General features: G+C 47.5%; 1 protein-coding gene across 2 annotated transcripts; it reads left to right on the forward strand.

Annotated features, from left to right (window-relative positions):
* The first annotated feature begins 68 nt into the window (after positions 1–68).
* col4a4 (collagen, type IV, alpha 4) lies at positions 69–26270 on the forward strand. Of its 2 annotated transcripts, none has more exons than XM_089012999.1 (47): positions 69–367; positions 1667–1768; positions 2794–2833; positions 4737–4808; positions 10249–10383; positions 10601–10645; positions 10736–10852; positions 11329–11397; positions 11632–11667; positions 11775–11837; positions 11935–11970; positions 12095–12136; positions 12201–12281; positions 12371–12415; positions 12493–12555; positions 12921–12965; positions 13609–13662; positions 13748–13808; positions 13891–13995; positions 14084–14239; positions 14323–14412; positions 14488–14648; positions 14797–14869; positions 15041–15147; positions 15301–15484; positions 15579–15647; positions 15708–15815; positions 15891–15959; positions 16248–16397; positions 16588–16749; positions 16868–17035; positions 17194–17337; positions 17515–17622; positions 17724–17902; positions 18119–18182; positions 18259–18333; positions 18428–18535; positions 18721–18828; positions 18900–18971; positions 19074–19202; positions 19305–19412; positions 19487–19642; positions 19725–19973; positions 20045–20161; positions 21593–21781; positions 24470–24753; positions 25187–26270. In XM_089012999.1, the coding sequence occupies exons 1-47, from the start codon at positions 333–335 to the stop codon at positions 25421–25423; spliced, it is 5070 nt and encodes a 1689-aa protein (XP_088869125.1). In that variant the 5' UTR covers positions 69–332; the 3' UTR covers positions 25424–26270. The 2 variants fall into 2 exon arrangements, with proteins under 2 accessions (XP_088869125.1, XP_088869126.1); XM_089013000.1 differs by having other exon boundaries at positions 15753–15815.
* The last annotated feature ends 122 nt before the right edge of the window (positions 26271–26392 follow it).

Here is a 26392-nt window from a genome sequence, read left to right on the forward strand (position 1 = left end):
CCCTCCCACACACACACACACACACACACACACACACGCACTTTAATAGTGGCGCTTGTGTCTTCCCGCTTTCACATTAAAAGCCATCCGCCCTCAAACTCGTTGGATTATTGGCGCTGTCGTTGCTCTTTTGCTTTCCCCGAAGAAGCGATTGGACGCGCGTCGCCGTGAAGTCAAGTGAAAGCCGCCGCCGCGTTTTCAAACGCGACGGCACGAGCCGTCTTGGCGGTCTTATTTTGAAAGGGCGGCTCGCCCTCCCGCGGGAGTCGCTCCAACAGAGTCGCTGGAACTTCTTTCGGACTTTTGAACGGCGACATGAAGACAAACGAGTGATGGGCGGCGGCGGCGGCATCAGCAGCGAGCCAAGGTAAGGCAGCTGTCAATCGTTGTCGCGGGGCCGTGACGTCACGCCGGCGCGTCAGCGGCCGGCTTGGCGCTTGCCTGCCAAAGGTGATTTGCCCTCAAGGGATATATGATGGATTGATTGATTGATTGATTGATTGATTGGTGTCAGTCGGGTTGGAGCCAGTGCCACTGAAACTCCTGTCAAAAAGTTAGCGGACACCGGGGAAAACTTGTTGCCTGCCCCATTTTTCTAAACTTGAAACACAATGATAAAACGATGAATTACCAAAAAAAGTTGTTGCAAAGTATTAAGGATTGATAATCAGAATATATAACAGAACGGCACTTTAAAATGAAGGAATTGGTGTACCTCGCACAAATGCTCCCTTGCTTATTAATTGATGTTAAATCTCCCTTGCTGATGATTTTTGCTCCAGTTGTCGTTTGTCCATACGTTGGTCGGCTTGTTGAAAAATGCAATGATTGCATTGCGTCGTCTGCTACAAGCCACGTCAACTCCTCTTTCCACCATGCTTTTCATAATAATAATAATAATAATCATAATAATACATGTAATTTCTAAGCGCCTTTTAAAACTCTCAAGGACACTTTACAGTCACGGGACAATGTACGTTTACGTTTTGTAGCGTCATTAATTTTCTTTGGAATCTTTCTTCTGGGGCTGAGATTGTGTGCATCTACTTTGGAAAATGAGATGCAAATGCACGACCTTATAATGCTCGGGAAACTCCAGAAGCACGAAGCAGGCTTCTGATTTTCTGCGGGTGAGCAGCGGCAGCACGCCACACGCGCCAGCGTTCACTCAACCCGGAAGTAAGTCAAATAGAAAGAAAGCTAGCTAGCCGATCGATAGCCAACGGATACCTAGCTAGATAGCCAGCCAGCTAGAGAGGGAATAGATAACTAACTAGATAGCTAGCTAGCCATCCAGATAGTAATAGCTAGCAAAATAATAATAATCCATTTCATTTCATTTGTAAGCGCCTTTCAAAACTCTCAAGGTCACTTGACAGTACCAGGATCCGTTTTCAAATATACAAAATTGATTGAAATAAACCAGTCATCTGGCCCAACAAACAACAGAGGCCATCATCGGCTCCGGTAGAGAACACAACAGAAGCACGCTGATCTGTGCTTTGTTTGTTTTTCTTGGGAGCAGACAACCAACATTTTGGACGTAAATCACGACGGCTAAATTCCAAAACTATTGGACGTGTCGGGTGGTGGGCGGCGTATGAATGACGTTGTGTCACGTGACCTGATGTGGAGAACCTCGCATACGTGTTGACCTTGTGCGCAGTATCACGGGCTCCCCATTGGCCAGAGGAGGACGAGCGGGCGGGCCATCTCATGAGCACCGGACCAAGTTCTGCCCGATCCGTGGAAGCAACATGAGACTCAGGTACACAAAAGACACCACGTTCACATACGCTCTCTCGTCAGGGTTCGCCATTCCATACCGTGGATGGGAACGCTCCAGCAGCATTCGAGCGACTCAATAATAATCATAATCATAATCATAATACATTTCATTTCTAAGCGCCTTTCAAAACTCTCATGGTCACTTTACAGTCACAGGATCAGTTTTTCTGTGGGTGAGCAGCGGCGGCGTTCATTCAACCCCGAAGTAACTCAAATAGATCGAAAGCTAGCTAGCTAGCTAATGGATAGCAAATAAATAGCTCATAGATAGCCAACAGCTAGCCAGATAGACAGCTTACAGCAAGTCAGCTAGACAGCTAATAGCTAGCTCGCTAATGGATAGCAAATAAATAGCGAATAGATAGCAAGATATCCAACAGCTAGCCAGCAAGACAGCTTATAGCCAGCCTGCTAGCCAGCTAATAGGTAGCCAGATAGCCAATGGATAGCTAATAAATAGCTAATAGATAGCCAGATAGCCAACAGCTAGACAGCAAATAGCTAGCCACCTAGCTAATGGATAGCTAATAGATAGCAAAATAGCCAACAGCTAGACAGCTAATGGCTAGCCAGCTATTAGCTAGCCAGCGAGATAGCCAAAACTATCTTTTTTTTTTTTCGCACATCCTCATAAGTACTTTGCGAATAGTGTGACGACTCGTCTACATGGCCGCCTCGCAGCAATGCAGACAGTGAAGAGCATTTTCACTTGTTAGTTTCTTATTTGCAGGTGAAAATAAATTAGGATGTCGAATGCGATCAACTCAACACATCAAATGAATTGTAGTCCACAGCAAAAAGAGCCGCAATGCTCAATAACCATCGGAGTTAGTCCGAACGACTGTGAAAAGGTGAAATAGCGGCCAATCATTAGCGGCCCACTTCAGTCGAGGGGCGAGGTTCCTGTAGCCCGGAAAGTTCCGAATCGCGTTGCCCCGCCATGACCGCCTTGACCCCACTGCGAATTCCCAGACTCCTTGTGTCCTTCTCCCTTTATGTCCGCAGGGGCTTTCTGATGCTCCTGACCTGCACCGCCGTTTTTGGGGTAAGTCGGGAAAGCTGCGTGTCTCACTTTGACCAGTTACGAGGTGTATAACCTTTCTGACCACCCGAGGTAGCAGATCCAAGTCCAGGAAGTAAAATCTCTGCCACGTTTGGCTTTAGCCACCGGTGTTTCTACTCAACCAGCAGGTAAATGAGCTTTCGGACGCCGCCGGTTGGGTACAAGTACTGGTGCTGGAAGGGTTTTGCGCGCCACTGATCCCAGGAGCCCATTCGTCCGGGGTTTAGGGCCCCTGGCAGGGTCACGCCGCCCCAACAGGTCATGGCAAAGCATCAGACAACGTCAGGCCTGGTTCACTAACTTTGGAAGATGCTTTTTCAATGCCCACATGTGGGTGACTGGGGTCCCCACTGGGACCAGGCTCAAAGGTGGGGTGACGTGGCGAATGCCTCTTGGCTGGGTACCATGTGTACAAACCCCCGATGCATGTGGGAGGGGTACTTGATGGGGAACAAAAGGTAGCCTCCCTCTACCTTCCTGACCACTGGCCTGATACTCTGGTACAGTGATACCTCGTGTCAAACCTAAAAAAGCCACTGTGGGGTGGGGGGTGGTTCCTATGGGAGATAAAATTTTGGGGTACACACTTTTCGCCTTACACACTCCGTCCGGGAACCAATCAAGTTCGTAAGCCAAGGTATCGTTGTACTTGAGGACCGCAACTTGCCCGTTAGAGAAGATCTGCTCATTGGAATCAGGTCTGTTGGATGAAGAAAACATGATGGGAAAACGGCCGTTGAGGAGCGGCGTGCCAGACACCCAACCTGAGAGCAATCATAGCGCGTATGGAACTGCCACGTCTGGACATTAGGGATATATACAGGGCCAAAACTACCAGCAAAAATTTGAGTTTGCTGACGAAGCCTCTTGGATAAGAAGCGAAACGTCCGACACCTTCAAAGAAGTACAGATGACGGCTGAAGAAACCTTCTCATCGAGTATGTCCAGTTGGACACGCAGTGGCGGCAGAACACCTATACCAAAGGACACAATCTCCAGCTTCTGTTGGACGTACCGGTACGTATGCGGTGTACATAGAGGCGGTGCAACTCCTGAAAGGGACAACGAGCAGTGGCGGTGATTCTCACATTCCTGCCGGTGATAGAAACGCTTGACTGCTAACTTAGTTGACACAACGCAGCAGGAATGTAGCCTGCAACACAAACACTGATGCTTGATGGGGATCTGCGAAGCTGACAATCTCACCATCTGACAATCAAGTCTGGCGAGAGTCTCGCCCGGGTCCCGGTGAGCTCGCCGGACATGCTACGTACACGTGCTAAACTGCCATGCAGTCATCACCACAAGATCGTTCCTGGGCAGTACAGGATGAGTAAGATAGCTAGCTAGCTAACTAGATAATGAAATGTATGGTTATTGTTGTTATTATTATTATTAGCTAACTATTAGCTAGCTTTCTATCTATTTGAGTTACTTCCGGGTTGAGTGAACGCTGGCGCGTGTGGCGGTCACTGCTCACCCAAAGAAAAACTTATGCTGTGACTGTAATGTGACCTTGAGAGTTTTGAAAGGCGCTTAGAAATGAAATGTATTATTGTTATTATTACTATTATTAGCTAACTATTAGCTAGCTATCTAGCTTTCCATCTCTTTGAGTTACTTCCGGTTGAGTGAACGCTGGTGCGTGTGGCTGGCGCTGCTCACCTGAAGAAAAATTTATCCTGTGACTGTAAAGTGTTCTTGAGAGTTTTGAAAGGCGCTTAGAAATGAAATGTATGATTATATATTCATGAATCCCCATGAGGTCGTACACGACGTGACCTTGAGAGGCGACCTTGTATCCGGGCACGATGGTATCCTCAACAGAGCCGTGACGATGCGTCACATGATATTGACATTGCCGTACGTACATGACTGTCTCCAGGGCGACGACACGGAGCTATGCGCCGGGCGAGACTGTTCCGTCTGTCGATGCTTTCCGGCGAAGGGAGCCCAGGTGAGGTTGCACCAATGATACCAAACTAACAAAAAACTAAACATTCCACTTCAAGCACGCCTCCAGAATGCAACCAATCACATGGGGACACTTGAACAATCATTTCTGCTTAGGACTCAGATCACAGCGAACAAGGTCAGGACCACATACTCAGAATCAGAAAATCTTTATTCGTCCCACAATGGGGAAATGTGCAGTCCACAGCAGCTATTTGAAAGGGGATGGGGTGAAAGGATAGAAAACAAGATATTCCAAGCAAAGTAAAATAAAAATGTCAACGATATTAGGGCAGAACACAGACAGTCAGGTCCAAAACCTATCTAACCTAAATCAAAGCTTCCTTCCATTTTCTCTGAGACGTCGCAACACTTGCCTGACGTCCTCAACGTGGTTGTCAAACGTCCCGCTGAAAACAAAAATGTCATCAAGATCTTCTTTTCCTTTGGGCTTTTCCCTTCAGGGGTCGCCACAGCGAATCAGTGTCCTCCATCTAACCTGGTTTTGCGCATCCTCTTCTCTCACACCAGCTACCTTCATGTCGGCTGGTTAGAGAACTTTAAGCGTCGTACAGGGATTCATCGTGTTATTCGTCAAGGTGAGGCAGCCAGTTCTGATGATAAAGCTGCCAAAACTTACAAGGAATCATTCCTTAAGATGGTGGAAGAAGAAGGCTAAGTTCCTCATCAAGCGTTCCGTCTTCTTCTTTTCGGCTTTTCCCTTCAGGGGTCGCCACAGCGAATCAATGTCCTCCATCTATCCCGGTTTTGTGCATCCTCTTCTCTCACACCAGCTACCTTCATGTCCTCTTCGACCACATCCATAACTCTCCACTTGGGTCTTCCTCTCGGTCTCCTGCCTGGAAGTTCAAGGCTCAGCATCCTTCTCCCGATATAGTCACTCTCCTCTGGACATCTGATCCAAACCATCTCAGTCTGACTTTCTCTCCAAAGCCTCTAATATGAGTTGTCCCTCGAATGTACTCATTCCTGATCTTATCTAACCTGGTCACTCCCAAAGAAAACCTCAACATCTTCAGCTCTGCTACCTCCAGCTCTGCTTCCTGTCTTTTCTTCAGTGGCACCGTCTCCAGTCCAACCATCATGGCTGGTCTGACCACCGTTTTATACACTTTTCCTTTCATCCTAGCTGAAAGCCTTCTATCACACATCACACCTGACATTTTTCTCCAGCCGCTCCAGCCTGCCTGGACACGCTTCTTCACCTCTTTTCCGCACTCTCCATTGCTCTGGACAGTTGACACCAAGTACTTAAAAACCTCCACCTTCTTTATCTCTTCTCCCTGTAGCATCACTCTTGCACTTGGATCCTTCTCATTCACACACATACATTCCGTCTTGCTGCGACTGATCTTCATTCCTCTCCTTTCCAGGGCACATCTCTAGTTTCTCTGCCACCTGTTCTGTTTTCGCTACAGATCACAATGTCATCTGCAAACATCGTGGTCCAAGGAGATTCTTGTCTAACATCGTCTGTCAGCCTGTCCATCACCGTAGCGAATAAGAAGGGGCTCAAAGCTGACCCCTGGTGAAGTCCCACCTCCACCTTGAAAATCTCTCCAGACATTGTTTCATACACCGCTGGAACGCTGCTGGTGCATCCGTGAGTCCAAAAGGGATTCGAATCCATTCATAAAGACCCCAGGGGTGCACGAAGGCGGTTCTGATTCTGATCATGAAGCTCAGAAGTTAGACCTGAATTTAAGAGAGCGATATACAGGTCAAAGGAGAGCGTAGTTAACATCCAAAATGTAGCCAGTGACGTGGAGAAAGCCATTGAAAAGAGGCTGCGGCTGCCATCCGCAAGACAGACAATCAAGTCAGAAATCAGCCATCAATAATCACAACTTAGCCTTAGACATCGATGAAAAGGTTTCTTGAGCCCTCATCTGTACTTCTTTGAAGGTGTCGGACGTTTCAATTCTTATCCAAGAAGCGTCGTCGGGGAACTAAAATTAGCTGGTAGCTCCGGCCCTTTACAGGTACCCCTACTGTCCAGGGGTGGCGGTGCCAGACCTATGCTATGATAGGTCCCTGCTCTAAGGTTGGGGGGAGCAAAGGACAATTTCCTGAGGCTACACTGATTGCTCGTATTGTCCTGACTGATTATGGGGTCTACGACTGGCCTGATTGCACCATTTGCTCTGGTATCACCTCATTAGCATAACTAAGCCTGTGTGGTAACGCTCTCAGGAGTGTCTTGTACGAACGATCCAAATTAACACACTCCTGAGATCGTGACCACACATGCTATGTTATGCTGATGAGGTGATACCAGGGCAATTGGGGCAATCAGGCCAGTCGTACACCGTAATCAGTCAGGACAATAGAAGTAATCAGTGTAGCCTCAGGAAATAGTCCTCTGCTCCCCACAACCTTAGAGCAGGGACCTATCATACCAGAGGTCTGGCACCGCCACCTCTGGACTGTAGGGATATACAGTTAAGTCTCGTTATATCGATATCGGATATATCGATAGTCCCGGTTATATCGATACTATTTCTATGCACACACGGAGAAAATTACATGCAAACAGGGTCGGATATATTGATAGTCCCGGTTATATCGATATTTTTTCGGACTCCCTTGAATATCGATATAACGAGACTTTACTGTATATATATAAAGAAGTACAGATGACGGCTGAAGAAACCTTTTCATTGATCATTTTCTTAGTGTGTTTTCAGACACACACACATACAGACAGGACATATAGCTTCTCATTTTCACATCACCGCATAGCACCATGGGACAGAAATCAAGTGTTTGTGCGAGTGTGCGCATGTGTTTGTACACCCGGGGCCCGCAGACAGACACAAAGCGTTATGGCAAAGCGTTTGTCTCACTGATTTCACACGTCAATGATTCCAGAGAAAGCGCCAGAGCGCAAAAACTAACAGAGATCAGACCTGTCACATCTCATCACACACACACACACACACACACACACACACACACACACACACCAGGGATGGGAATGACAAATGAGAAAAAAAGTCTGAAAAAAGAAGCCGGGGGGGGGGGGGGGATATGCACACATACTGTTACACACACATACATATATATATATATATATATATATATATATATATATATATATATATATATATATATATATATATATATATATATATATATATATATATATATATACATACACACACACACACACACACACAGTGGGACCTTGGCTTCCTCCTTTGGGTTCCATCCCAAGTCCAGCACCCTGAGACTGTACACAAGCCGTAAGGAAGGAGGCCGGGGACTAGTGAGTGTGAGAGCCACTGTCCAGGATGAAACATCCAAGCTCCATAAATACATCAAAGAGAAGGCTCCAACGGATGATGTACTCAGCGAATGTCTCAGACAATGGGGAACAGAGGATGACAATCGTGGGAGGAAAAGCCCCTACACGGGATGTACCACCGAACCATAGCAGAAGTGGCTGATCTCAGGAAGTCCTATCAGTGGCTAGAGAGGGCTGGCCTAAAGGACAGCACAGAGGCACTCATCCTGACTACTCAAGAGCAGGCCTTGAACACCAGAGCCATAGAGGCACAGATATACCACACCAGGCAGGACCCAAGGTGTAGGTTGTGCAAAGAGGCACCTGAGACAATCCAACACATAACTGCAGGGTGTAAGATGCTGGCAGGGAAAGCCGACATGGAGCGCCATAACCAGGTGGCTGGCATAATCTACCGAAACATCTGTGCGGAGTATGGACTGGAAACCCCAAGGTCAAAATGGGAAACACCTCCCAAGGTGGTGGAGAATGACCGAGCAAAGATCCTGTGGGACTTCCAGATACAGACTGACAAGATGGTAATGGCCAACCAACCAGATATCGTGATCATAGATAAAGGGCAAAGGAAAGCCGTTGTCGTGGATGTAGCGGTCCCGGGTGGTGGAAACATCAGAAAGAAGAAACATGAGAAAATCGAGAAATACCAAAGGCTCAGAGAGGAGCTGGAGAGAGCCTGGAAGGTAAAGGTGACAGTCGTGCCTGTGGTGGTCGGAGCACTCGGGGCAGTGACCCCCAAACTCGACGAGTGGTTGCAACAGATCCCGGGAACAACATTGGATATCTCGGTCCAGAAAAGCGCAGTACTAACCCTCAAGCTTCCTGACCTCTGGTAGAGGACCCCAGCTAAAATGGGGGACAGACACCACCCATGGGGGGTGAGACGAGGATTATATATATATATGGCGAGAGAGGAAAGGGGGGGGGGTACGTATAAAAAAAAAAAAAAAATCCTCGTCTCACCCCTCATGGGTGGTGTCTGTCCCCCATTTTAGCTCGGATCCTCTCAAGCCAGGAAGCTTGAGGGTTCTGCGCAGTATCCGTGCTGCTCCCAGCACTGCGCTTTTCTGGACCGAGATATCCGATGTTGTTCCCGTTCCTGTATGTATATATATATATATATATAAAATCCCCGCCTCACCCCTCATGGGTGGTGTCTGCCCCCCATTTTTTAGCTTGGGTCCTCTATATATTTGATATTGATATTCTTGGGAGTCTGAAAAAATATCGATATAACCGGACTATCGATATATCCGATCCTGTGGGCATGTAATTTTCTCCTTGAGTTCATAGAAATAGTATCGTAATAAGCAGTACTATCGATATAACCAATATCAATATAACGAGACTTTACTGTATATATATATATATATATATATATATATATATATATATATATCGATATATATATATATACAGTAAAGTCTCGTTATATCGATATCCAAGGGAGTCCGAAAAAATATCGATATAACCGGGACTATCGACATATCCGACCCTGTTTGTATGTAATTTTCTCCGTGCGTGCATAGAAATAGTATCGATATAACCGGGACTATCGATATATCCGATATCGATATAACGAGACTTTACTATATATATATATATATATATATATATATATATATATATATATATATATATTATATATATATATATATATATATTTGCAGCTTGATGTTTCTGTAACCCCTCCACTGCTGCTTTTTTAACCAATCATGTGTGGCTTTAACCGAAGACTGGGGGCGGGGGGAATAGAGGACAAAAACAAGTCGACTGCCATTTCCTTGTTTGGAGAACGGGCTCGACACTTCACGCATTGTGGCGCTCCGTGTCTATCCTGAAAAATAGTTCGTATGCCAAGATTAAATTCTCGTGAATTCAACGTTCGTAACGTTCGTTAGCCAAGGTGTTCGTAAACCGAGGTATCACTGTATAGTGGATTGGATTGGATATGCCTTTATTAGTCTCACAGCAGAGAAATTTACATTTCACAGCAGCAAAGTGAGGTCACACTCATTTTATTTGGACCCAACTAGTTTAAAGAACACGGATGACCTGCTGTTTGCAAATGTTTGAAATGGCATTTATCTAGCTTTGACTCTTCGCTCGCTTTCTTCAGGGTTCTCCTGGGTCTCTTGGGAATCAGGGCCCTCAGGGGCCACCAGGCTTTCCGGGCCCACAGGGTCCTCCAGGAGAGAAAGGCAAGCGAGGAGCTGAAGGCCCAATCGGACCTCCGGGACGAAAAGGAGACACGGTGAATGAAGACACAGTGAACTGAGTGCCACCAGCAAGACTCACACCAGCCACATACTTTAAATGTTTTTAGTTCAACAGATTTCAAACTGCTAAAACACATGAATGAATTTTCAGGGATTTCTTTAGACCTCGTCTTGCTGTCAAAGAAACTCGGATCCCATAACTTCATTGAAAGGAGAAAGTACTTGACGTTGCTGTTTTGTTCTTTTTCTCAGGGAGCTGTTGGTGTTCCTGGATTTCCTGGTTTAGAGGGAGTCCCGGTAGGAAGCCCCGTATCCCCAGGATCCTAATCTGATGTCTTGAAAAAAATCTTTCCTGGATGAGCATCTTTGGTTTGTTTGTGTAATCAGGGTCATCCGGGCCCAGGGGGAGATCCTGGTTTTCCAGGTGTGGATGGTTGTAAGGGGACAAGGGGAAGACAGGGAAATCCTGGACTACTTGGAGAACAAGGGCCTCGTGGTGAAATGGTCAGGATCACAGACTGCTCTACATTTTAGAGTCACAACCAAGAACACCCGAACAACACTGAAGCACCACAACTGGATCACATCACATAAATTATACCGCAAGAAAGTGGCTACAACCAGAACACATGAAACGGACCTGTTCACTTGCTCCAGGGTGGGAGGTGTGGGTGGTCGGGAGCAATAAATAAATAACAAATCACCTGACGGAAACCACAAGAGCTGACATATACCGCAAGACTAGAAAGAGTCCGCATGAGCAAATCTTCAGCAAAAGTCCAAAGCCGGCAACATCTTCCACTGTGAGACAAATCATACATTCATCTTACCTCATGTTATGATTAGATGACCATGTGAGGTCTTGTGGTTCTTCTTCAGGGGCATTCGGGGCTTTTTCTCTGCCTTGAGTCACATGCAGGTCAACATAAGGTTCGTTGTTTCATTTGCTTGATTGATTGGCTGACTGGCCTTTGTCGCAGGGCTTTGAAGGACTAAAAGGATTTCCAGGAGACCCGGCGTTCCTCTTTCTCCAGTATCCTGGAGTGCCCGTGAGTGGTCTTCTATCACACCTCCAATATTCACCATGACGTCTTCGCCAATGCGCATGTGATGTCAATTCAACATCGATATGACATCAAAACCCAACACCAAGTTGATGTTCCAATTGTGGACACTTGCCCGCCGAGTTGTCTTTTGTGGTGTTTTAGTCCACGCCCACACTGGTGGCTGTCGCATGCAATGACACAATGTCTGTAACTTTTTCACAATCTTATGGCCCTCAGGGTGACGTCGGCCTTGAGGGACTTCCTGGTCTGCCGGTGAGCTCACAATCTGCCTATCCACCCCGCCTTTGTGTCTTCCGGACTTTGTGGTGTCTTGCTTCCTGCCCAACCCTCATGCTGTCTGTATAACTTCTTCTGTGTAGGGTGGACCAGGTCCGAGAGGTTTAACAGGATTCTTGGGTGCTGTTGGTCCTGACGGAGTGAATGTGAGAACATATTCATGAAAAATTATTTCAAGAACCCTTTATCAGTTAACCTTGACAGAGTGTGGATGTGTGTCTGTGTGTATGGGTGCTTATGTAGGGTCTCCTTGGCCCGCCAGGTTCCAGAGGTCTGCCTGTAAGTATTGCCTCTGATGATTTTTGTGGGCATCCCTGAATGTACCACAGAAGAACAAGTGTTTGAAGAGCACCATGAAGTAAAAAAAATGATGCGGAGGAGTTTGTTTGTATATCGGTTTCAGGGCGAACGAGGTCGATCGGTGCTGGGTCCGAAAGGGGATGAGGTACAAAATAGGAGCACCATATTTTCTAACAGGACACCAGGCATTGAACTGGTGTTGTCTGCAGGGCGAACAAGGTTTACAGGGGCCTCCGGGTCCATTTGAGTATGTAGACCCACCAGAGGAATTCTACATCAAAGGAGAGCAGGTGGGTGACTGCTCTTCGGTCAATCACGCAACAGCAGTCATCTTTTTTTCTGTGGCATCTAACCATGTGGCTCCCTTTTGTTTCATCAGGGTCCAACGGGGCCCAAAGGGCTTTGTGGAGCTCAAGGCCTGCCAGTAAGTCCACTCCGGGATTGTATTGCACCCTCCGACTGATCTTCATCAGGTCCAATTCTGCCCGTCTGAACTTTCAGGGTCTGGATGCTATCCCAGGCATCAAGGGAGAGAAGGGGATTGTGGGCCTTCCTGGACCCAGGGTGAGGCATCCTTCTTTGGTGGTCCTGCTGGCTGTGTGCAGGATGTGGAAGGGAAATTGAGTGTTAGGATGGTGGTTGTATTGTATTCAGTCCAAGCCGGCGCACTACTTGACTTAGACTGAAGCATGGCCAAAGATTCCTTTCGGTTTACATATTTGTTTGACTCTTGTGCCAAATGTCCAAAAAGCACCACCATTACCTCGGTAAAGTGCTAAACCATCCTTAAAAATCACATTCTCCACAACTTTTAACCATGAAGATCCTCCACGCAATATGTATGAGGACTCTCAGTGAACATTCAATCAAGCGCTCCCCACTATTTGTGACCTCAGCAAATTGGGCCCTTTTGTGTCTGTGGTCTTCAGGGACTACCAGGACGCCCTGGCCTACCTGGTTACAAAGGAGCTAAGGTGAGTCAAAGGCGCACTCCCACTAAATCACGGTTCATAGCTGTCTAAAAATGTGTAAAATGCCAAAAAAGCACCAGCACAAGATTTGTGGGGGCAGGGATCTGTCCATTATAGGTCCGTGTAAGTTCTCAGTCATACAGGAGTGGTCCAAGAGGCAAAACGTCCGACACCTTCAAAGAAGTACAGATGACGGCTGAAGAAACTTTATCATCGAATGTCCATCATAGATTTTAGCTTGTCTAGCATACATATGTTACCCACCTCCTCCAGTGCACCCAGGGAGCATTCTAGGACAGAGCTGGCCTTCCTGACCAGTGGGTCCAGTCTGTCTCTGTCCCGGTTTGAGATGCTGCCTGACCAACTGACCATGGCATTCTGAATGGCTGAGGTCACCACAGAGTCATACAAGGCCTTAAGGAGTGACCTTGAACTCTAACAGACCTCAGTTTTCTGAGCAAAGAGTCCAAGTGTGAGTGGGTCAAGTGTACGTGGGAGCTGTAAAACAGTTTTCAAAAATGCTGTTGGTTTTCACGGACAACTAAACTGGATCCCTGGGGGACGGACTCCAACAAGGATTGACCAGAGGCAAATTGTTTTGTGGATGTAATGAGGAGTCCAGTAAGTATACGTGATTATTTTACAGGGTGACGGAGGAGGCTCTGGTCTTCCAGGTTTGATCGGACAAGAAGGTCCAAAGGTTGGTTGGTGATGAGTTCAAACACCCTGTGCTTGCAGATGAGTCACGGGTGGCATATGGTGATACTTGTTGCCTCTGTTCACAGGGCATGATGGGAGATCCTGGATTCAAAGGCTTTCCTCAGGAAATTGTCATCACCCTCTTGGGTAGACGTCCACATCCATAGAGGCACCCATCCATTTTGCTCCCATGCGACTGTTGACACACAGATGCTCATTTGTCCTCAAGGTGACGCTGGAGACCCAGGAATTCCAGGCATGATGGGACCTCCGGGAGATCGCGGATTCATGGGAACGCAAGGGCCCAGAGGATCCCCTGGTAGATCCATACCAGGTTAAAGCACAGCAGCGCTATTGTTGCATGACTTTTCAAGATAGCCATTCAAGTGGTCCAGGAATTTTACTTGACCGAATATGATTAGGGCCAGCAGGTGTGGTGGGGGAGAGGGGGATTCCCGGAAGCAGAGGTGAAAAAGGAGATCCGGGTCAGGTTATCAAAGACCAAGCTTTACCTGGGGAAACTGGAAGACCTGGCAGCCCAGGCCCAAGAGGAGCAAAAGGCCAACCTGGGAGGCCAGGTAGGCTGGTGCTTGTTTAGGAAACAGAAACTCCTTTCTTCCACTATGCGGGCATGTTTTGTGTTGTTTGTTCTTCCCTGCAGGATTTTACTGCCTACCTGGAGTGTCAGGAGAATGGGGAGAACCTGGTGAACAAGGGCCTTCTGGCGCACCAGGTGATCATGGATTCAAAGGTTAGTTTTGAGGCTACAGTGATTTCCTTCTTCTAAAATATGGAGCAAGATGCATCAGTGTGTGTTTTGGGGGAGGGCGCCAAGGTGAATGCTTCTGTGTTCCTCCATCTGTGATGAGAGGAGCACCAGGCCAAGCGGGAAAGCCCGGTTTGGTCGGATATCCTGGGTCCCCTGGAGTTCAAGGGCTAAACGGGGACAAAGGCTACAAGGGCGACACGGGAGTGACTGGACAGCCGGTAAGGAAACGTTTGGTACATCATTTGGAGCAGCCGGGGTCTTAAATACTTAAAAGTAGACTCTTTGCCAGGCCTGTTGAGCTCTAGGAAACGTTCAAAGGCTTCTCTTGAGCAATTGTGTTTGTTTCATTGTTACACTGGTTTTCAGGGCCTTGGTGGCTTACCTGGTGTCAAAGGGTTCAAAGGTCAAAAAGGAGACTTCATTGTGGTAGAAATCAAAGGCAAGTTGATTTACTTGGACCTCCACGTTGACATGCTACATTGATATAAAGTCAAGGGACCGTGGTTGAGCTCTCAAAAAATATTATTCGTGTGAATGTTCAAGACTTGAAGATTGTGTGAAGTGATTAAACCACGTCTGCATGCTGCACTAACCAAACATTTATTCTCAGGTGAGAAGGGTGCAAGAGGGGAGCCGGGTCTTGCAGGCAGACAAGGTTTCCCTGGGAGAAGAGGGCAGGATGGACTCCCAGGACTCCCCGGAAACCCTGGACCCGAGGTCAATGGCTTTAACTGTTGCAGTCATTGAGGCATCAAATAATTCCACATAATCTTCTGAACTTGTTGATCCCCTGACAAGAAGGCTTGTCCCTGAAAGCTCTCCCCATGTTTGCATGTTGAGTTTTTGTTCTTACCTCATATTTGGTAACAGGGAGAAAGTACCTCCAGTTCTCCGGGGGACAGGGGCATTCAGGGTCTCTCTGGTCCAAAAGGACTGAATGGACCCACTGGACCCCAGGGATCCAGTGTAGTTGGAGCAATAGGAAATCAGGGGGATCCGGGATCACCGGGACTTCCGGGGTTTGCTGGCTTCCCTGGCCTGAAAGGTGCTCAAGGTAAAGCTTAGTCAGATTGCAAAAGTTATCAGCAACAAAATAAAACAACTCAACACTGTTGGCAATCTTGGACTGATGACCCAGCCCTCCATAGGCGACACACCTCCTTGTATACCCAGAAACCCTGGAGCCCCAGGACAGAAAGGGGAGGCCGGAGATTCAGGTGAATCTAAGATCTACCTCAAGTCTTTGTTCACCTCTGACATACTTTTCAACTGTTCAGGCCTCAGAGGGCTTCCTGGTCCTCCTGGTTTTAATGGTTTCACAGGACCTGATGGACCAAAAGGAGAAAAAGGACAGTCTGGACTTCCGGGACCGCCTGGACTAGCAGGTACCACTGCATTTGTAGCACATTTTTGTACAGTAGATACAAAATAACAGCTGACATCTTGCCTGTCTCTGCAAGGACCATGGGGTCTTATTGGGGATATTGGAGTAGAAGGACCAGAAGGCTTCAGTTTTGTCGGAGAGCCAGGTACTGTATTGTCTAAAATGGTTAATTTGATCGAAATGTATAGCAAGGTCAATGTGGAATGCACATCCCTAATCAGTAAGTGGAGATTAACACAGAAAAAAATATCCTTTTACTCTAAAGTGACCTTGAGAGTTTGGAAAGGCGCTTAGAAATGAAATGTATTATTATTAAGGCACATATGCCCCAGTCAAACGTACAGGAATCACTGATGCCTGCCCTACTCTCTTCACACATGGAATTATCAATGTGCTCCTTCAGCACTTGCAAATGTTTTTGTGTATGGACCAGGCTCTCCAGGTGCACCAGGCATTCCTGGACTGAGAGGACCAGCTGGTGAATCTTCTGTGGGGACCTCAGGACCTGTCGGCTTTCCTGGTTTGATGGGCTCTCCGGGACCGAAAGGAGTCCCAGGCCAGGCTGGCAGCCAGGGTTTCAAAGGTGAGGCAAAAATCTGAATTCCAAATGCTACCGCTATTGTTATGGGACCTATTCCAGACTTCTCCCTTCATAAAGGCACACAAATGCTCGACCTAAATTCAGCCGCTCTGAATGATCATCCCAATCTTTAATGGAGCTGTCCAGATGTATGTGTCGGCACATGAAACATGGGTGTTCTTTTCTTATTCAGGGATCCCAGGTCAGCCAGGGATTTCAGGGCCCAAGGGGCAAAGAGGACAAGATGGGGCACCAGGCTATCACGGTCCCCCCGGAACCATTTCTGATTTCTGTGAAAGAGGAAAGCCTGGTCCCACAGGCCCACCCGGTCCACAAGGAGCTGCTGGCCCTTCTGGTAATGTGTGATCTGAAACAACCTGATATCATAACTTTTGTTTCGCCATGAGAACTTGTGATCTAAGTCAGGGTAACCTGACCTTAAGACTACATTCCCCCTTGATGTTTTTGCTCAGGCTGTTTTGGGGAGAAAGGTGACATGGGAGAAACAGGATCACTGGGGTATGGCCCTCGTGGGCCTGTGGGCAAACCAGGATCTCCTGGTTTTCCTGGGTATCCGGGTCTTCCGGGCCCCCCTGGTCCCAGTGGAGAACCTGGATTTGCTGGATTGGATGGACAGAAAGGTAAGCAGTCTTCTAACACTAGCAACGTTTTCGCTGGTAAGACGTTTCTGTTACTGTAAACTTAGGAGTGCTTCAAGGGCATCACCGTGAAGGGGGAACTCAAATGGCTTTGGGGCTCATCTAAGTTCTTATGGTACCCATCATTATCTTACAATCAGGTCTGCTGGGACCGATGGGTAACAATGGTGTCCAAGGAGTGCAAGGATTGATTGGATTTCCAGGATACCCAGGCAGGACAGGAGAGAGAGGACCTAATGGACAAGATGGCGGGGCAGGATGTCAAGGTCCCAAAGGAGAGAAGGGTAGACACCTTGCTATTATTGCACACACGAAAGGTATTATCAGGAAGCACAGTGCCTCCAAGTTCAAGGGTGTACCATGAAGTCATCTGGGAAAGGCGTTAGTGACAATGATGCATGTTTAGACACATCAAACAAAAGCTTCATCGATTCACATTGCATCTTGTTGTGGTCCTGCAGGATTTAAAGGATACCCAGGACCTACTGGGGAGACAGTGGGTGTCACAATCAAAGGTGAAAGAGGAACACCTGGGCCGCCTGGTGTCAACGGTTTCCCCGGTGCACGAGGTCAGGGTGAAATGAAGCGTTTAGGCATAATAGGAACGTTTCTCCACAGACTGAACGAGTGTTTCCGGCAGACGATGTCAGATTTTTTTCCCCATTCCCAGGAAATAAGGGTGCACGAGGATTCATGGGCAAACCTGGGCCCCCAGGCAACAATATGCCGCCGGGCATCAACGGAATGCCGGGTCCGCATGGGTCTCTGGGAAAACCAGGGATTTCTGGAGGAGCTGGGCCTCCTGGACCTTCCGGTTTTCTTGGCTTTCCTGGTGAACCAGGAGACGTAGTAAGATGAGATAAGAACATTGCTATCCATCCATTTTACAGACCGCTTAATCCTCATTAGGGTCGTGGGGGGCGCTGGAGCCTATCCCAGCCGTCTTTGGGCAGTAGGCGGAGGACACCCTGAATTGGTTGCCAGCTAATAGCAGGGCTGCGATTCCACAGCAGGCAGTCCAGTCTATGTCTGTTTGTGTGTCTACAAATTATCGATGTCATATAGGGTGACCAAGGATATCCTGGGAGGCCCGGAGAACGTGGTCGACGAGGACATCCCGGGTCCAAAGGTACAGTACTGCATATCTTCCTGTCGCCATGAAAGAGCTGAAGAACATTTGTTGAAAGTCTGCTTTTGTATATCAGGTGATCAAGGAGACTCACGCAGTAGTCCTGGTTTACCTGGAGACAAAGGGGCTCCAGGATCCCCGGGACCTCCAGGTGAAGTTCTAGCACTAGAACCTTGGAATCGTTTTCGTCAAAATTAATTATAAAACTTACAAAACAGAGCACTAACAGATTTGTTCTTCATCAGGTGCTTTGGGACCTCAAGGTGATCCTGGAGCCCCTGGGTTCATCGGAGAGCCAGGTCAGAGAGGCAGCAAAGGAGATCTTGGACAGCCTGGAGGGCAAGGAGCCCCAGGTAAAGAGTCTGAGCTTTAAGCTTGACTCAAGCTACTCATCACAGCCACAAAAGGGTCAAGCTGCTGTTTCTAAAAAAATAAATAAACAAACAAACAAACAAACAAATACATACATACATACATACATACAAACAATTAAAAAATGAATGAAAAAAACTCTAAATACATCATTTTTCCCCATCAGGTGTGAATGGACCTCCAGGCCCCAGGGGGCGCCCAGGGGTTCCAGGTCTTCCTGGTAACGCGGGTGCTGACGGTCCCCCTGGACCGTACGGCGTCTCAGGACTCCGAGGTGTGCATGGCAATTGTGATCTTTTTTTGACAGATAATGAAGTATTAGTTCATATTCAACCGTTGGATTAGGTCCTCCCGGACCACTGGGACTTCACGGCCTAGATGGACTGAAGGGGGTGAAAGGGGACATTGGCAGCAGAGGTGTGTGGATCAATGAGATAAGAACTGATTTACCAAAGCACCCACATCATTTCTTTCATTTCTTCACCAACATTTGTCAACTTTCCTGTGCTGTCTCTTCAGGTCTCAATATTCCTGGTTCTCAAGGTTCTCAAGGCCTTCCAGGAGAAAAGGGGCCTCTTGGTCCTCCCGGTCTCCCGGGGTCATCACAGCATGGACCACCAGGACCCCTAGGACCTTCAGGATCTAGAGGTTGGTAATCGAGTTTCTTAGTTTCTCACAGAAATCTGAGGCCTGATAAGAATGCAGGCCACGTATGTTCAGGTACTCAACCGCTCTTCATTTACATTCCAGGGAGACAAGGACAAGTTGGACCTTCGGGCGCATCTGGACCTGACTGTAAACACCCCTCGTCTGGGATTTCAGGAGATCCTGGTGACCCCGGGCCAGATGGAGAGCCAGGTCAGATGACAAGTAACTTTTGTGAAAAGTTGAGAGTTGATAAGTGAGCTGGCTGACCTCGGACAACCTTTCAGGTTATCTTGGTGAGATGGGCCGTGCGGGTCCTAACCCTCCAGTGGATGGCGATGATGGGGACAACGGGGGCAACGGATGCCCTGGCCCAAAGGGAGCCAAAGGGCTTCCAGGGCCCAAGGGAAAAACAGGCATCGGCGGAATTCCAGGGTTCAAAGGTGACTGATTGGTCATAGTCTTGGGCTCAGGATGCTGTAATCCAGGTCTTCCTGAAAATGTTTTGAAAATCTGTGCCAACAGGAGAGCGAGGTTCAACTGGCCTGATGGGGATACCGGGAAATGCGGGCCCAAAAGGTTTCCCGGGACCAACTGGACCTCTTGGGTCACAGGGTTGTACTGGTTTGCAGGGTCCAAAGGGGGAGAGAGGCAGAGTCTTCCCTTGCCCCACTTACCCATCACCCCAACAGGGCCCTCCAGGATCCTCCGGGCTACCGGGTCTTCCAGGACGTACTGGTTTTCCGGGCAACAGTGGCCTCAAAGGACTCAAGGGTGAGACAAGACATTGTCCAATACAGGGTTGTTACAGTTGTATGAATCTGACGATGGCTGATGTGCTGCAGGTAAGAGAGGTGATGTCGGGTGTGTGGGGCCCCAAGGCCCTCTGGGCCCTCCGGGACCTGTTGGGGAGCCAGGTCGACGAGGCCCAGAGGGTGAGAGCGGTGAAATCGGAGCAAAAGGTGAGATGGAAAGTTCACAAGAAGTTCACACTTTAGGAAGGCCACGCACACTGACCAATACTTACTTTTCGAATCTAACCACCCTCTACAACACCAACTAAGAGTTATCAGAACCCTCCAGCATCGGGCTGAACTAATACCAACAAGCGTCGAAGGTAGAGAAAAGGAGTCAAAACATGTCAGGAGAGCACTCACAAATTGTGGTTACCCTCAGTGGTCTTTTAACAAATGTCAAAAGAAAAGAACAGGGAATGAAACCCACAATTCTGAAGATACTAAAAGGAGAGGAGTAGCACTACCTTACATTGCAAGGGTTTCTGAAAAACCATGAGTCCTTTAGCAACACAAAATTACTCCTTATTTCAAACCGATAAACACTTTAAGGCAAAAATGAGTGCATCCAAAAGATAGGCTGCCAAATGAAAAACAAATTCATGTCGTTTATTCAATACATTGTCAAAATGAAAATTGTAAAGAGCAATACATTGGGGAGTCTAAACAAATTCTCAAAAAAAGACTATCAACATCGCAGGGATAATACTAGTGGGCCTCAATCGGCAGTACATTTGCACCTAAAAGCTAGCAACCACTCATTTGACGACAATGAGGTAATTGGATTGGATTAATAATTTTAGCAAAAGAAAATAGATGGTTTGAAAGGGGAGTAAAATAAACTATTTTCATAAAAAAGCAAAAACCTTTCACTGAATCGCCATGGTGGGGCGAGGTTTCATTTGGATCGTTATTACAACAGACTTCTTAGACCACATAGGCTTAGTTATGCTGATGAGGTGATACCAGAGCAAATGGGGCAATCAGGCCAGTCGTAGACCCTATCAGGCAGGACCTTAGAGGTAATCAGTCAGGACAATAGAAGTAATCGGTGTAGCCTCAAGGAACAGTCCTCTGCTCCCCCCAAGCTGAGAGCTGGGACCTTTCATAGCAGAGGTCTGGCACCGCCACCTCTGGACAGTAGGGATATATATAAATAGGGCCGTATTTATACGTATAAAGCAATGAATCAGTCACAGAGACAGTAGAAAGCACCAAGGAGTAAAACTAAGACCAAGTCTTAGTCATGCTGAGTCAATTGCGTCCCAAGGACCTCACATGACGACGGATTTGAGTACAAACCGGTTTTGAGGCGGGTCGTAAAGACGGGCGGTTAGGCGGGATTGCCGAATGTTCAGTGGGAGGCCATTCCAAAGAGAGACCAGCAAAGGAAATTGCTCGATCCCCTATAATCCCATATCAATCAAATATGTGGCGTTTGGAAATGTCTGCCGATAAGGACACCTGAGGTTGCAATTTCTCTCCAGGTGTGCGAGCGTCAGTCACCAGCCGGAATTTGTTCCCGAAGCAACGTGGCGCCACGCTGAAGTTTTTCTCAGACAAAAGGTGTTTATGTCTGATCTGCCTTCCTACGCGCAGGTGATCCTGGTTTGACTGGAGACCGCGGAGCTCCTGGACCATCCAGACCCTTGAACGCGGGCTTCCTAATGGTCATCCACAGCCAGTCAAGAGAACCTCCATCGTGTCCGCAAGGGATGCAAACTCTGTGGGTGGGATACAGTCTATTGTACCTGGAAGGCCAGGAGAAGGCGCACACTCAGGACCTTGGTACTCGCATGATCACACTTCATTTGAATTCAACTGTAGTCCAAGTACAGTGACACCTCGGCTTATGAACGCCTTGGCTAACGAACTTTTTGGCTTATGAACGTGAAATTCACGAGAATTTAATCTTGCCATACGAACTATTTTTCGGGATACATACGAAGCGCCACCATGAATGTGTCGAGCCCGTTCTCCTAACAAAGAAATGCAGGCGACTTTTTTTTTGTCCTCGATTCCCCGCCCCTAGTATTCGGGTTAAGCCGCACGTGAATGGTCAAGAACGCAGCAGAGAGGGGGGAGGGGTTACAGAAACAGAGCTGCAAATAAAAATACAGGGAGCGTCCGATTTATGACCGGCGCGAGTTACGACCACCCGTACTTACGACCACGACCGCCAGACCTTTTTTTTTTTTTTTTAATTCTATGGCTGCCACCACTACAGCCAGCAACGCGACAGAGGTCCGTGCAGGACAACACAAAGCGCCGGTCCCAAAAAGAGGACCAGGGAAATAATCCAAGTTAAAGAATACCAAACGCCACGTCGGGCTCACGGTCGGCGCCGCCACCTCTTTCAGACAGGTGACCTCTTCTGGCTTCATTTAGCAGGGAGAGAGATTTTTGGACAGATCGCATGCGTGGGAAGCCGTGCGTATGTGGGACAGCAGAAAGTGTGTGTGCCGACACAGTAATAACGATCGATAATACGAAATATAAAAGGATTAAAATGACACTAAAAGTTAAAAGATTTATAAATGAACTGTCAACATTTTGGTTTATAATAGTATTCAATAGAAAACATTGCTTAAAAACAACAGATTTACTTCGTATACTATCTTGTCGTATAGGAGATGCCAGCGTGTCGTCATTTGTTATGATCACGTGATCCTCGCGTCAGCCATTTTGAATGCTTTTCGATTTACGACCGTAGATGTTCGGTTCTGTTCCGACAAAACGGTCATAAGACAAACGGTCGTAACTCGGATGTTACCTGTAGATAGGCAGACGACAGAGAGTGAGAACATGGATAGAAAACAGTGAAATTTGGACTGTAGACTGCATGGTTAAAATATCCCATCAATCAGGCTCCACAAATAACCCGCACAAGCCATCTGTACACTTAATGCGAAAGAAAAGCTATCAACCCAGCTAAACAGAACACAATTGATGAGGAACTAGGTAAAATTATCGCAGAGAAAGCACGACAACTTCACTCGGATCTCGTCAAGAGGCAACATGGAAGTTCGTCATCCATTGATGATTTCAAGGCTAGCCACGGATCGTTCGAGAACTTTGAAGGACAACCGACATCACTTTTTTGTTTTCTCAGAAAAACGTTTGATAGCATCTAAAATACCCAAAACACGCAGTCTGATATTTTTAGTCAAATGCAAAACACCAATGAAAATGACTTAGTGTCCAAAAACTACTTTAAATTGAACCCGGAAGTGGCCAGTTTCCGAAGTCCCGCCCCGTTGTTCGTGGTGTAACGCCAAGACGTCTCGCCTTGCTGGAGAATCAAAACAATGGCTTCAGATTGGGAGAAGATGCTTTCTTGTTACACACCCAGTTATGAATAGGATTCAAATAGTTCTGAAGAGGAAAGCATACATGTTTGCAATCGATTAAAGAATTAATTCCAGTCATTTTGTTGCATCTGGAGAGAAATGTAGTGACAAACTCTTTAGTACTGACAGTACCCCAAAAAAGGCAGAAGAGGGCGACAAAGCTCCATGGAAATTGTCTCCTGGGACGTTTTGTAAGCAAACATCATATACACTGTAGAAGTCTTGGCACAACACACAACGATTCACCATCTCATTATTTGTGTTTTCCTTCTAATTTCGCCATCAACACGAAGTTTTCAGACCAAACAAAGTACCACAAAATGCACTGAGGTGATGCAAGCTATGTCTTTTCTCGGTTAGGGGCGTTCCTTCAGTGACGTAGGGTGAGGACTCGTCACCAACTCAAAAACAAGACTTCCGGAATATTCAGCGCGAGTCTTAAAACGTAAAATATAGCTCTATGCCGTGGAATCTTTGTAAAATACGCTCAGTAGAAGTCATTGGAAGCCATTTTACAAATTATGGACACAACTTGTCCGGAGACGTCGGTTTTCCTTTCAGCGTCGTACAGGGATTTATAGTATCATTGGTCATGGGGAGGCAGCCAGTTCTGACTATAAAGCTGCCAAAGCCTGCAAGGAATCATTCCTCAAGATGGTGGAAGAAGGCAGCTACATTCCTCCTCAAGTGTTTATTGCTGATGAAAGCGACCACTCCGTTTCATCAAGCCATCAACGACCATCACAAAGGTCAATAAAACCACTTTATTGTACAGTACAGTTTATTTCTTTAATTTCATTACCATAGCACAATTATTACATAAAATAATGTATATGTTGTGTAGTATAAAGGCTTATTTCGTAGCAAATGATGTTTTATGGTGACCTGGGAACAGATGATTTTCATTTTAATGGTTTCCGATGGGAAATTAATGTTTGGGATACACACTTTTCACCTTACACACTGTCTGGAAAGCAATTAAGTTTGTAAGCCATGGTATCACTGTATTCCATTGCACCTGTTGTCAAAACTTCCAAGTGTTTCTTTGGTGCGGCACTCCCCGTCCAACGTTGACCCGAATAACTTTGTGTTTAGTCACCGCCTAAGCGACCTTGATGTGTTGCAGGCCAGGCGGGCTCGTGCATGCGGGTCTTCTCCACCATGCCCTTCGCCTCGTGCAACATGGGGACATGCTCGTACGCCGGGCGCAACGACAAATCCTATTGGCTGTCGGCCACGGCGGCCGTGCCCGCCCTACCGCTGGTCGGAGCCCAAATCCAAGAGCACATCAGCCGCTGCGCCGTTTGCGAGGCGCCCTCCGCGCCCACCGCCCTGCACAGCCAGTCGTCCAGCCGCCCGCCTTGCCCGCCCGACTGGACCAGCCTGTGGACCGGCTATTCCTTCCTCATGGTGGGTGGCGCCGGCGCCTTTTTCCCTTTCCGGTCCGTCGCCCCCCAAAGGTTGAGACCGTTTGAGTATGAAAGTAATGACCGACGCCGAGCGGCGTTTTGACGCCTTGACCGGAGCTATGATGCCTTCAAACGGATAGAGGGCGGGATTGACACTCAGATGTCACATGGCGTACACAAGCGAATCCGCCACTTACGCGGTAGCGCTTCTGACCAGAACGTTCCCGCCGGCACCTTTGAACATAAGTGGCGACACTTGCGTGATGCTAGGAAAATAGCTAGCTCTCTATTTTAGCTATTCCGTGTTGAGTGATTATTAGCTCAGTCTTAGCTAGCTCTCCAGCTTTTGACCTATTTGAGTTGAGCACTTTTGTCGGCGAGCACGCGTTTTGGTTTTGACGGCCTGTGCCGTTTTGTCTCTGACCGATCCCCAGCATACGGGCGCCGGTGACGAGGGCGGCGGTCAGTCGCTGACGTCGTCGGGCAGTTGCCTGCGGGACTTCCGGCCGCAACCCTTCGTGGAGTGCCAGGGCCCGCGGGGGACCTGCCACTACTTTGCCAACATCTACAGCTTCTGGCTGACGGCGCCCGACGTCGAGGCCCGCCAGCACGCCGTCAATGTGGGGCGCTGCAACGTCTGCATCAAGGCGTTCAGGCCCCTGGGGCCTTAACGTCTCGTCCACAGCAAACGCCCGCCTCAAATCATGACACACACACACACACACACTTTTGGATGTCCTGGCCTCAGGTGCACCCCTGTTCTGCTTAAAGGACAACCGACACCATTTTTTTGTTTCCTAACTGACATCAGAAAAACGTTTGATAGCATCTAAAATAGCCAAAACAGGCTGAAATTTGGAGTCAAATGCAAAACGCCAATAAAAATGACTTCAAGTGTCCCAAAACTGCCACAAAATGAGCTCGAAACTGGGGAGATTCAGACGGTCCGGTCCATGGCGGCTTTGCTTCGAATTGGACGCTGATTGGACATCTCGGCGGTCTGATTTTGTTCTCTTGGGGTTGGCTAACCCCCCCCCCATGGCGAGCTAACAGAGACCGCGCTGCTCGAAAAGGCCACGACAGCAAGCGCTGCTCATTAGTGATGGGAATTGCGGCTCTTTTCAGAGGCTCAGCTCACTAAAAAGATCCGGCTCTTTTGGCTCCCACATGGCTCCTCAGTTTGTTTGTTTGTTTTTGTTGCTTAAATTAATTAACTACCAAAAATCATGTAAAATAATGTGAAAAACGATTTACTCATGTAAAAAATACACTATATCAAATATTGATATGGCTTGATTCAGATGTGCACAGCGTTAGTTAGTGGATGCTAACTTTGACTTTCCCTGTGGTTACTCTTGTCTGATGATGAGCTGTCACTCATTTGCTTTTCAGAATAATGCTATCATAGCAACTAGTCAAAAATATCATCATTGAATAATAATAACAGCATAAGGTGATAACATTTGTCCACTTGTCTACCTTAAGCCCCTTCTCCTCACTGCTGCGCGTGTCTGTAAATCTCCCCTCCCTCCTCTACAACGGATATCGACCAATCACGTGGGGGCGGGGAATAGAGGACCAAAAAAGTCAGCTCCCACTTGGTTCACTTCAGTTCGTTGACTAAGGACCGGCCCGTTCGC

Source organism: Hippocampus bargibanti, linkage group LG14 (genome assembly GCF_051943395.1).
Source record: "Hippocampus bargibanti isolate YZ-2025 linkage group LG14, ASM5194339v1, whole genome shotgun sequence".
Lineage (NCBI taxonomy): Eukaryota > Metazoa > Chordata > Actinopteri > Syngnathiformes > Syngnathidae > Hippocampus > Hippocampus bargibanti.

What these genes read in the sequence shown, in the direction of transcription:
- col4a4 (XM_089012999.1), top strand. Translation starts at nt 333, where the DNA reads ATGGGCGGCGGCGGCGGCATCAGCAGCGAGCCAAG. An exon ending in TCTACATCAAAGGAGAGCAG is followed by an intron (nt 12,282 to 12,370) that starts GTGGGTGACTGC and finishes TTGTTTCATCAG; the next exon opens with GGTCCAACGGGGCCCAAAGG. An exon ending in CCCTGGTAGATCCATACCAG is followed by an intron (nt 13,996 to 14,083) that starts GTTAAAGCACAG and finishes GAATATGATTAG; the next exon opens with GGCCAGCAGGTGTGGTGGGG.